The sequence below is a fragment of the Dicentrarchus labrax genome, unplaced genomic scaffold (genome assembly GCF_905237075.1).
Source record: "Dicentrarchus labrax unplaced genomic scaffold, dlabrax2021, whole genome shotgun sequence".
Classification (NCBI taxonomy): Eukaryota; Metazoa; Chordata; class Actinopteri; family Moronidae; genus Dicentrarchus; species Dicentrarchus labrax.
The window spans coordinates 15,808,494-15,820,655 of NW_026136711.1; the positions used below are offsets into that span (position 1 = coordinate 15,808,494).

A 12,162-nucleotide genomic window follows, 5' to 3' on the forward strand; every position below is an offset into this window, starting at 1 on the left:
CCTCTCGAACACACGCCATACACATACAGAAGCATATGTGGGCAATTGGGAATGCTATTATTACACTTATAAGCACACACACGCCACACACTCATAAAAACAAGTGGTGTGATGCTATTAATATGTAGAGAAACAGCAACGTACTAACTCAATGTCATCAAACATATGTGCACTTGCATGATTACACACGATAACACAAGTGTTTAGCGACAGGTGACACTAAAAATAAACTGGCATGGTTACATATACTCAAACTTGCACAAAGAGCCACAGTGCTCTTCTGAAGAAACAAATGCACACTATTAATACACTGGCACCAACGCCAGCACTGATGCACTGATACACGTGTACACACACCATCAACTGTCACACAAGCAGATCCTACTTATGCAAACACAAAGACCTGCTGTGTACACTCAAAAGAAACAACTGCAAACTATTAATATCTTGACGTGTATAGGATGGACACACATGCATACACACATATGGATGCACACATAAGGAGATTGATACTCCAGCTGCTCGGAAGCAGAGGGACAGAATGTCCCCAACAGCTGTGGATTCCTCTAAGGACGGGGGAGGGACGGAGAAAAGGACGGAGGAATAGGTGGTTGGCTGGGGGAACCGCTGAAGGTGGCCAGCATGGTGGAGTAGCTGTCATAAAATTGCAATTGTGTTTGTGAGTGGGTCTGCTAGTACAGAACTCAGTGTCAGCCAGATTAAGAAAATAATTAATTTACACTCGGCACAAGTTGGCATGCTTGATATTTTACTAGAAACAATATTAATATTATTTCTTTATATTTCACACAACATTTTGTCTCTGAACTCCTGCTCTTTCTGCTTTGTTGCTCATCTAACCAGGCATAACCCTTAAGCCCGCTGCCTGTGTTTATGTATACAAATAGTAACTAGCACGTCCTGACTTCCAGACTTAACTCCGTCCAATACCACTGTGGAGTTCGCACCAGCCCAACAATATAAAAGTAAATTTTCGGGCTGCAGTGTGGATATAAATACTGCAGGACACCTCTAACTCTCAAGCGGCAGAAATTTAGCCCTTCAACCAAAATAGCAGCTTCGTCTTGCCTAAATGAACCAAGAGGATGTTATGGTGCAGACTAACTTTAGAAACAGGAAGTCACTGTTTCTGTGTGTCTGTGTGTCTGTGTGTGTGTTTGTGTGTGTGTGTGTGTGTGCGTGCGTGCATGTGTGCACCAGTAACGCCTATGCATGTGTGCAGGTGTGTGTGTTAGTGCTTCAGTGTATTTTTGCAGAAGCACACAGAAAGTGCATGATGGTTGTGAAACGAATATACAGAAACCAGAAGTTTGTCTCCTGTCTATTTTTAGCCCCACAACGCTCAAATGAGAGACAGAGAAGCACACACAAAGATCTTATCTAGATGCAGTTCTGCTTATTTTTAAGACATTCCAGATTTCTTCTTATAAATAATTTTTTTTTTTTTATATCTTGCACTTTCAAAGCCCAATTGATAAAAGCACAGTAGAAAACAATGTTGGTAACAAGTGTGCACTGTAATTGTTTTCTTGTAATGAACTCTTGATAAGATGATAGCTTTTGAAATCTTTGAGGGTTAGGTTGGAAGAAATCATAACTGTTTAGTTGGCCCTTTAAAAGCATCATGTGGTGACCAAACTGGTTTGTGTCCAGTCATATAATGAGTCACACTGTAACTCTGCGCTGCAGCTTTAGTGTCAGTACAAAAACTCAGCCAAACATATTTGAGTGGAGGAGTGGCTTTTCCTTTAAAACTGCAGAAAGATACAGAAAATGTACCCACTTTAGACTATGTGTCTCTGGGAGGACGTTTAAAGTCACATTGTTGTCGAATTCAAATAAGTATATTTGCTGCAGCCTGGTCTTTGCTGTATTTTCAGGGTAAAAATACACCGCAGGTGTTTCTTTTCTGTTTAGATGAGAAGTAAGACTGACTTCCTGATCATTTCCTTTCTCTCAGGGGAGCTGACTTGTTTGGTAATCATGCGCGTGGATGTGTGTATGAGAGAGTGTATGCAGATTATTTGAGTCCCCACCACTCTAAACACACAGACATTCCTTTGGTAGTACATACTGATCTGCTGTAACTGGTACTTCCTGTTTAACCTTTAATTTTTTTGAATTACAGTTTTAAAAAAACAAGCCTCTTCAACTCAACTGACATACTGTCACACAGGCTTGAACCAACCGAAAGTCAGACAGGTTGAAATATTTCAGAGATGAAGTTTTGTCTGACATGTCTTTGCATCCTTGCGTTACCTGGCAAGACAGCATTCCAGTGACACAGGAGAACCGTACAGACCAAGAAGCATGTCAATTGCAGGCATATATTTACAGGAGGCTCGTCATGCTGTATTTTTTTCATCTCTATGAGGTAATCATCATGCATCATGAATCAAAGTTTGTCTATATTTTTGTTTGTCTTTGTCTCACGCATACAGAAAACAACAAAACACACAGCTGTCCCACAAACAAATAGTGTTATTATGAACTCTGTATTGGGCTATCAAGCAGGACAACAGAACTGAAACCACTTGGCTTAAACTGTATGATATTATCTTGCACTGTAAATAGTTCTGGTCTTATTAACTCCCTGCCTGATTGTTTCATGTGTAGAAGTGTCACTTGACCTGCAGTAATAAGACCGTGGGAGTGTTTTCTACTTCAGAGGAATTCTGTCTTGTCAAAACGCCTTCACAGATATAATTACTTCTTTCTCTGAGTCAGTCTTGCTGTCGGGAAAGATGACCAAATAACACTGCCTGGGTCTGTACTACCTACTGTGTGACTCCTGAAATAGGGAAGTTTAGTGCCTAGTTTTAGCCTGTATGGAGGCCTGTTTTGGGCTGTGTTGTTGCGCTGGTGAAAGTTAGATCTGATGATATGCTGTTAGCTTCATTTAAGCTTTCATTTTTGCTGGATCTACTGTTAATTCTGATAGTAGACAGGCCTTCAAATTCTGTGTTTAACTCAGACTAGGTGTTTAACTAGAAACACCATCTACTTGTCTTATCTGCATCTGCACCTTATTAATGTAGTTGGTTTGATAACGTAAACGTCTATTTAACTCCCAAAACAAGTGAATAATGAAGTGAATAATTACATTGCAAGTATGTTATTCCGACATATCGCAGTGTGAGAGGTAGTTCTTGTAAAGTTGGAACTGTGTTACAGTGCTGTCCACAGCAGGTAACATAATTCAGCAGTGTATGCCAGTAAAAAAGTATCCACTTACAGGAATTCTGTGAGTAATGTTGAGTAATATTTTGTGTTGCAGTCATTCAGGCACACGAGTTCAGTAAATTTCCATGTCCTTCCCTTCCTCCCACTGTCCCTCTACCCTAGAGGGAGCAAGGTGTCTCCTTCCATACTGTATCTGTCTACACTTTTGTATCAGGTCTGAAACATTTCTCACCGTGTTTAATGGTTTCTGGTGTCTGTGGTATTGACACGTGAAAACAGTATCAAGTTATCTGTGAGCTTGCATATGTTTTTGTCTCGTTATGGTGCATCACAAAAGTTGTGGCTGATCGTGTTACCAGTTATCATTAGCCTTCTTCTCTCGTGTTTTTTGTGCCATGCATGCCGCAGTTAAATCATTCGAGGTGAAAAGTAACATTTAGCATATGTTATATGCTCCAACAAATTTACAGTGGCATTTGTATTTCATAAATGGATCAAAACCTTTTCACACTCCCCTACACCTATAAAAAGACATCTGTCTTTCATTAGGGCACTCAAGCTTGCTTCAATTGTCTCACTCGTGCTAAATTTAGCTTTTTATTTCTTTCATTTTAGTAAAACCTGGAAGAGAGATGACAGATTGATGTACCTGACCGAAATGCCTTGACCACACAATGTTCAAATCCAACTCCCCACCCTGTTTCCTTCATTCTTTCTTTCTTTTGTGCTCCTCCGACCCCAACACACACAAACACCCCTCTGTTTTGCTTTTCTGAATGCAGTTTTGGACAATAGCCAGTTCACTTGAGGCAGGAAGACTTGAATGAAATGAAATATGACTGGTGAACGTGCAGAGTTCAAGTACAAGTACACATCTGTGCATACACTTATGCCAAATAAACTGAGTGCACTCTTGATCATGTTTATGTAAAGCCCAGGCAGTAAATGACGCTCCAGTTGTTCTTGGACTTTTTGTGAAAATCTGTTAAAACCCTGCTTTCTCAGGTAAACACGGTTTTAATGTGTTATCTACTGGGCATCGAAGATATTTGCACTACTTTTAATACTATTAATGAACCTTTTTTAATCCATAAATAATCCCTATCCCACGTTGACACCCTAACCATAGACAGTGATTCATCTAATTCAACCCTTTGAGTAACTGATTTGTTATTTTCTCCCTCCCTGTCCTCTTGTAGTGGATGTGATCATCAGCAATCAGATTTCATTGTCCATGCATGGGGAGCAGCCCATGGACCTAAGTGTGACCCAGAGGTTGTTGCATCCAGGCCCAGATTCGGCCATGCTGGCCCCCCACCCTCCCTTCTTCCTGGGACCCCTCACCTCTCAGCATTGCTCCCAGTTTTCCCAGCAGCACTTGCAGGTAAGAACAAACATGTGTGTCATAAGGAAAACACTGTGCAAATGCTGCAAACATAACCAGCAACAGTGTGAGTGTGAAGTGGCTATGAGTGTGAAGTTGGTGGTTGGGTGATTGGATGAATACACTGGCTAAATCTGAATTTATGTGTTTAAATCATCAGGGCTCTTAAACCTTAATATTTCTATGTCATCACCATTCAGGACATGAACAAAGACTTAATATTACTGGGTATGCTTGTGACATTTTGTTTTATTTGAGTGAGGGTGAGATGACCAGAGGTCACGTTAACCACAATAACAAGCTAGCTGCTTTTGCCACATGCCTTTACACAGGTTAAACACTCAGCACAAATGAGTAAGAACCAGGACAGGTTACAGGAAATCAACCACCTTCTCAGCATTAGATTCTGATAGATGCTGATCATAGATCAGCTGGTTGTTGCTGCACCTTTAGTGTTATATTTCTTTAGTTTAACATAAAGTCTGAGTTTTCCTTTTTTTTTACTTAACATTTATTTAGATATGTAATCTCATTGAGACTCATTTTCAAGATAGAACTGGTGAAGATAAAAGCAACACTACAATACAGAGTTACAGACAGACAGGAAGTTGTATGCAGTATTGATAATATTCAGTTATGTATAAATGTCTCTTATTTTCTTCCTGTGCCAGTAGCTATGTTTTTCACCTTTTGTGCAAATCAAATGTCTTTGTTTTTTTCCTCTCAGTATAACATTGACCATAGGCAAAGAGAGATGGAGGAGGAGAAAAGAGAAGAGTTAAAACAGCTGATAAGAAAGAATAAAAATGAGCAAAGTGAGTATCACATGTAATGTATTTCTCCAAAATGTAATGTGCTTTCGTTGGTTCCCTGAAAGACCATTTGGTTGTTGACATGCTCTGATCTGAGTCATATCACACTGCAGGTTTCAATGAAAAAGAGGGGGAATTCCAACAGTACTGTGATGTATTCTCAGATTCCAAGGAAATTTGTACTCATATCAAACCAAAGTCACACAAACATACTTGTTTCAGCAAACAGTTTTTATTTTTACCATGTTGAGGAAAGGAAGAGAGAACAGAGGAAAGTGACAAATATCCTATCTCAGAAGTCTCCTGACTTCTTATTTATACTACAGTAATATACAGATTTTAGACTTTATATTATCATCAACTCCACTGGTGGCTGTAGGTCTACCAATTGTATGTCTGTACATGATCCAAATCAGTATCTTTTTCCTGATGAAATGACTTTATTAACTGGTAGGTGCTGTAGCCAGTCCTCTGGTTAAGCAGAAACTTCGAGAACACATTATCATGAAGAGCCAGCCAACCCATGACAGAGTTACTCCCAACCACTGCAGTCCTACACCAGGATACAGGTGAGAGAGACAAATGGGCAGTTTTTGCAAAAAATACAATAAGGGCTCCTGCAGGGCTCTTGAAGGCCTCTTCCTTTTCTGATTTCTGATTTGAAGTAATACAATGATAAGCAAATCTCTTGATACTGACTCATGACTTAAACAATCAATTCAATATATATGTTTTGGTTACCTAGGCTCCCGGTTCCTGATATGTCCCCAAAGGCTCAGCCTACACCCTGTGACCATCTGCAGCTGCGCAGGACAGGTGAGATACCCTGGTTTTTTGTGTCTGTGATGGGGGTTCCCACCCTGAGGTTAAAGCTGTGAAGCTCACTGGTGATTTTCCATTTCAGGCCTGTTCTGTAGCAGTCTCTGTGTAATTTGAGTTAGGCTCAAAGTCATCTGACTGCATAGTTCAGTGGGATATTTTGTTCAGTGTGATGCTTTTGACTGTCTCAGCAAACTGTCATTATGTTACATATTCTGGACTAGAGAATGGGAAATGGAGGGAGAGAATGAATGTACCCAGGAGTGTCCTTTCCAGTGAGACTAAGGAAACTCTTTAAGCACCAGACCTGCAGGGCCAGAGAGAAACTGAACAGTCATAAAATAAACAGCGACAGCGAGACACAAAGAAGTTACATAAGTTTAACTAAGGTATGTGTAAAATGAACTGCGTGAGAATCCAGGTCTCCCTCACCGTGTGAATGAGAGTGGGAGTGGTTTCGTCTTCCTGTACACATCTGCATGTACACTAACCATTCAGAATGCCATTATTTTTTTTGTTGCCCTAGAACCCTTAGGTGCCAGCACGCACACACCCTCCAGCGCTTTTTTTGGCTCAGTGACAACACAAAGCTCCCTTTTATCTGTTCTGAGCCAGCCACTGATTGATTGTTTTGTTTGGGCTTATTAGAGCCTGACCAATGTAAACATGGAACTTTTTTATGCTATAGACCAGAGTTGAGGTATTTTCTTGGTTCAGATGTGCTACAGATTGTTTGAACTTGGTTTTGTAATGGAAATTGAGTTATATGTGTGCATTACTCAATGAGAGTGTTCTTTCTGATGTAGAAGAAGTTTATCATCTGTGAGTTTAAAAGTACTAGGTATCTTTACTTTTCATAAAACCTAATGGATAATTATGTGTGTGTGTGTGTGTGTTTCTTCACATATTCATTTGTGTATATTTGTGTGTGTGCAGTCTCTGAGCCCACTCTGAAGTGGAAGATAAAGAAGCTCATCAGTACAAGGCCAAACCCGCTGCAGCGTAAGATCAGTGCCCCTCCCACTGTCAAGCATAGGACAGAAACTCTGGGTAGAGTATCTACATTTAGCTACATTTAACACTTTGATGATCTTACCTTTCTGTTTTATTTGCATGCAATGCTGCTATGATGTACCATTTCTAACTGTTACTTTTCAGCATGAAACTGTGCTGACACACTGATTCCTTTTTCATGTGCGTCTTTTGTACGCATCTGTTCTGAGAGTGTTGGCTATTATGAGTTGACAGACGTGTTTCAATTCTGCTGTCACCCAGACTCATCTCCCAGCAGCAGCAGCACCCCAGCATCTGGGAGCAGCTCACCCAATGACAGCCTCCATTCGGATAATGGGGCCCTCCCTGTGGCTCATGAGGTGAACCCTTCTTTTATATTCGTACTACAGCAAATTTAGACTTTTTTTAATCCACTTTATTATACTAAGAAAGGGTTCAGTGTCCTGTTTAAGCATACATCAACACAATACAGGGGACAAGAAGTGTTCAACCATTCCCATTATAGATTCATTTATAAAATATTTTCTAGCAAACCTTTTTCTTTCTTTTAAAAAAATAAAATGTATAGTGGTACTTATTGTGTGTCACTGGGGTTTTGTTGGAGATTTTATCTGTGCTCTTTGAAGAACAACCACCAACAGCTGAATGTTAAAGGTGTGTTAAATGCAGTACAGTAATAGTGCCCGATGCTTTAAACAGTGAGATTTGAGAAGACCAGATGGCTCATTACACAAAAACATGTTACTTGATCACTCCTCATCTAATTAAAACATTAATATAAATACATTTTCTATTTACTATACTGTACTTACATCATTTTCCTGGCGGGTTAAAACAATAGTGTGGGTTTTTAACACACAAGTCCATTTTAATAGAATCAGAATGTATTACCTGTGAGAAAGTTAACATATTAATATATTTAAGATCAGCCTGTTGGTCTCAGTATATGGCGCTAAGGGGAGAAGTAAATTTAACTTTACGTAAGTGTGTGTCATTTGTTATGTTGTGTGATGGTGGGATCGTTTTTATTTGACTGATTGTATGTACAGATAATCTCTATAATGAATATTTTTGTCCCATTCAGGCACAAAGGTTGCTGCTGAAGGATGGTAGTTTGGCTCATTTCACCTTGCCTCCCAACCCCACCGCCATGCCCAACATCACTGCTGGACTTCCTGCACAGGTGAGCGATGATACCTTCTAGGGTTCCCTTCAGAATCACTATTAATTTATGTCACAGTAACACTACAAACAAGTTCCCGAATCATGTATCAATTTAAAGGATGAATTAAGCACATTTACTGATATCACACACACACATTCATGCTATGAATGTTATGTGTATCTATAACTGAATGTATAAAATAGTGCCTGCCCATTTGAACACTTATAGAAACATGCGGTGTATTCAGGCTTTCACTTCCCTCTTGATCTCTGTGGTGCTTTCATATCTTGTGAATCAGTCATGTGATAGTTTACTCACTTGATGAAATTGTTAACATGTTTCTTGAGTCTATCTGTACATTCAGAACAGCCCATTAATCCCTGGCCCTATGCTCCAACCCTCCATTTTGCTCATTTGTGTAATGCTGCAACCATGATGAGGGCTTCCCTAATTCCTAGTAATCCCTCTAGTAATTTCTTACTATCATCTCCCCTCTTCTCTCTTCTCTCCCCATGCAGTCTGATCTGCGAGTAGCAAGGCCCTTGGCGGTATCTGCCCTACATCAGGTCTACCTGCCTCTGGATGCAAGCAATGCAGCCCTGGGTCAGCGCCTACAGCCAGTGCTCATACTGGAACCACATACCGGACTGGTGCACTCCCAACTTGTCTCTCGTGAGTTGTTTAACTGGAAATACCTTACCTACCCCTAGAGGATTGAATGAAGAACATCAAATCCTTGGACCTTGCTCTTGATGATTTACATGTCCACCACAGCCTGTGGGAAACAAGTAAATCAACTAACGACTAACATGTTCACGTTCATCATCAGTTGAAGAGGGGTGCTCTGGACCATTAACACTGTGTTTGATCCCCTGAGAGTACAAGGAAGGCTACTTTTAGCATAGTTCATCTCTCAAGGTATTTATTGGGCCACACATCTGCCCACAGAGAAATTCATAGAAGAGTAGAGCAGAGAGGGCAGGACTAGAAGCCAAGAGGGTAAATGTTGTTCCTCACTGTTTGAGTTCCGATACACTTTCAAAGACTCCAGATATTGAACTGTGTATCATTTTGGACACATCAATTAAGGCAATTGCTCGTTATGTCATGTACTTTAAAATAACTACTGTATAGGGCCAAGGTTAGTTTTGTCCTTGGCAAAGCCAAACCGGCACCTTTGGCAGAGTCACCATCCCTAGATTTGTACTGCAAATTGGGCTGTATTGGCAGGACAGCTATAGAGCACTAACTGGCTGACTGGGTCAAGTGTTTTTTAACAGGCTTAAGCCTGTGACCATCAAACAATATTTCCTTTGAGCTGATCCAACAACGGTTGTGGAACTCTGTCCCAAGGCCATAGCCCTCCCGGTTGATGTGAAGGTTAATTTAGACCTTTCCAAGATAGGACGTTTGGTAAGGAAAGTTGTAAAGTTGATATCCCACCCCCCCAACCAACCAACAGGCTTACCACGAACCTATCTCCTGATGTCAAATGTAGTTTAGGTACACAGGAGGTGGTGGATAGTGCGGCGCGACATAAAAGGTCAAAAGACGGAAGTAATGAAATTATGAGTGATGGAAATTTTTTACCTTGCTTATTAGTTGCACATCTTTTGAGTTTGGACAATCTGCAGCCAACCTGTTCTGGTTCACTCCCTCTGCCAATGGCAGTAAATAGGCTTTGTTTATTGACATGTTATAATATTAATAATAATATTATGTGTTTTGTGATATTACATATATATTGAAAGAAAGTCTTTGCAGTACTATATTTGCATTTGTGATGGCATGTTGAATAGCTTACCTGTACCAATTATATTAATGTACACTTTTGTATTTTTTGTTTCATGTTTTATTCATTTAAGTCCTGCCAATCTCAACAAAAAGCCTGTGATGAATTAACAAAGTCAATAACGACTTTTATTTAGGTGTGCAAGTTTAGGGTCCTGGTGTTAAAGTAACACTTACACTTCTCCTGTTAGAGCAAGTCAAAATGTCTGCTATGAAAAAGCCCTGTTTATTTCAAATCAGAGACTGTAGGAACATCTGTCTACTACATTTCTTTTGCTTGAATATTATAGACTGCACAAGGGTGCCCTCTACTGGGAACTTGATGGTGATGCAGGTATATTTCACCCTGAACTTCACTTTCTCTTTCAGAGTCAGATATGTTTTTGTCATGTTTGACATCTTTTTTCTCAGCCTCCCCATGTACCTTTATTCCTCTGCCTCCTCTCCTTCTGACTGCCCTTATCTTTATTAACTTGTTCGTCTCTCTCCTCCCCTCTGCAGTTCATGGTTTGAGTTCGGTTCCTCTGCAGCACCAGCTTCATCCGTCCAGGAGGGAAGGAGTAGTTACCTTGCCCTCCCACAAACCCCTGGAGCGAACACGTTCAGAGCCTCCGCCCTACAGCCACTCACCCCTTACTCTGCATGCCAACCATCACTCACACACCCAGCACCACCTGCCGCAAATATACCATAAGAGCGGGCTGGAGAGGTTCAAGCAAAATACACACCTGAGCAAGGTGAGAGGAAGCATAGACACAAGCATGTCACACAGAAATAAACAAACTAGTTAGCTCTAATACTGACAGTGGTCGATTCTATGGCGTCTTTGTGTGGACTTCTGCATGGATGTACCTTATTAAAAAATATTAAAAGATGGAAAGTTTGAAATATAGAAGTCATGTGCTATTATAAGCTGTATACAAATGCACATTAAAGAGAGATTCAGCAACTAAGAATTTTAAACACTGTAAAACTTATACCTTATATTAGCTCACAAGCAAGTCGACTGAGAAGCCTCGTCTGACACAGATCCCTTCGGAGGATATGGATCTGGAGGAGATTGGATCAGCATCTGGTTCTGGTTCAGGACCAGGGTCCGTGTGCAGCTCAGAACCAGGCTCAGTGTGTGAGGACAGCTATCACAGGAGACAGAGCACTGCCAGCACAGACTCAGTTTACGACACAGAGTCCACTACCTCCTCACGGGAGAGCTTGATCGAGCCCTCACATCCTCTCAGTCAGGTACTAAATTGCTGAACAACTATATTTAATATTTTAGTTTGTAATTGAATACATCATTGATCATGTGACTAATGCCAAAGAAAACTAAAACTGATGACATAAATTGTTTTGAAACATTAGTTTTTGACATTAGAGGGCGCTGTAGCTTTATTATACAAAATTAAAAGAGTGAGTTATAGTATTCTGGCAGCATGCTTGGCAATGCTGAATTTTCTTCATCAGTTGCTTGTTCTAGACAAGCAATATTAAATTGACCAAATAATGAGAAGTAGCAATGTACTAGAGAGGCATTTGACTTATGAGTATCTACGTTTTCCAGTAAGTCTTTCCCTTGCTGCTGCTGGTAAATGTTTCTTCATTCCCTGTTCTCCTCTTCACCTACTGCCCTGGGAACCACAGAGGCAAGTGATCCTTAGACCGGGTCTCCAGCTGGACTCCCCAGGTGTGTCTGCCCTGATTTGGCCTCACCAGCCTCTGGTTCGGACCCAGTCCTCCCCAGCCTCCACCTCCCTACCTCCTCCTCCACATCCACCCACCACCATACCTTCTCTGTCACTGTCCAGCCCTGCTGCAGATGCCCAGCTACGCTTTACCACAGGTGAGGGACACTATGAAAAGTGAAAATATGAAAAGAAGCCATGAATCCCATCACATTTTTGTACCATGAAATACTGAAGAAGGAAAATAAGGTTAAGAGATGCTGTGTGTTTGTTTGTGTGTGTGTGTGTGTG

General features: G+C 40.7%; 1 protein-coding gene across 4 annotated transcripts in view; it reads left to right on the forward strand.

The window, feature by feature from the left end:
* The window catches only part of LOC127372198 (histone deacetylase 7), a 40,982-nt gene that overhangs the window by 12,242 nt on the left and 16,578 nt on the right, over positions 1-12,162 (forward strand). For 3 of the 4 annotated variants that reach the window (XM_051415684.1, XM_051415683.1, XM_051415686.1), the window contains exons 2-12: positions 4,404-4,588; positions 5,316-5,403; positions 5,855-5,969; positions 6,146-6,216; positions 7,156-7,269; positions 7,495-7,592; positions 8,318-8,416; positions 8,917-9,070; positions 10,691-10,926; positions 11,180-11,431; positions 11,831-12,029. In XM_051415684.1, coding sequence (XP_051271644.1) covers positions 4,404-4,588; positions 5,316-5,403; positions 5,855-5,969; positions 6,146-6,216; positions 7,156-7,269; positions 7,495-7,592; positions 8,318-8,416; positions 8,917-9,070; positions 10,691-10,926; positions 11,180-11,431; positions 11,831-12,029 — 1,611 coding nt within the window. The remainder of the gene's footprint in view (positions 1-4,403; positions 4,589-5,315; positions 5,404-5,854; positions 5,970-6,145; positions 6,217-7,155; positions 7,270-7,494; positions 7,593-8,317; positions 8,417-8,916; positions 9,071-10,690; positions 10,927-11,179; positions 11,432-11,830; positions 12,030-12,162) is intronic. The other variant, XM_051415685.1, reaches the window with a different exon arrangement.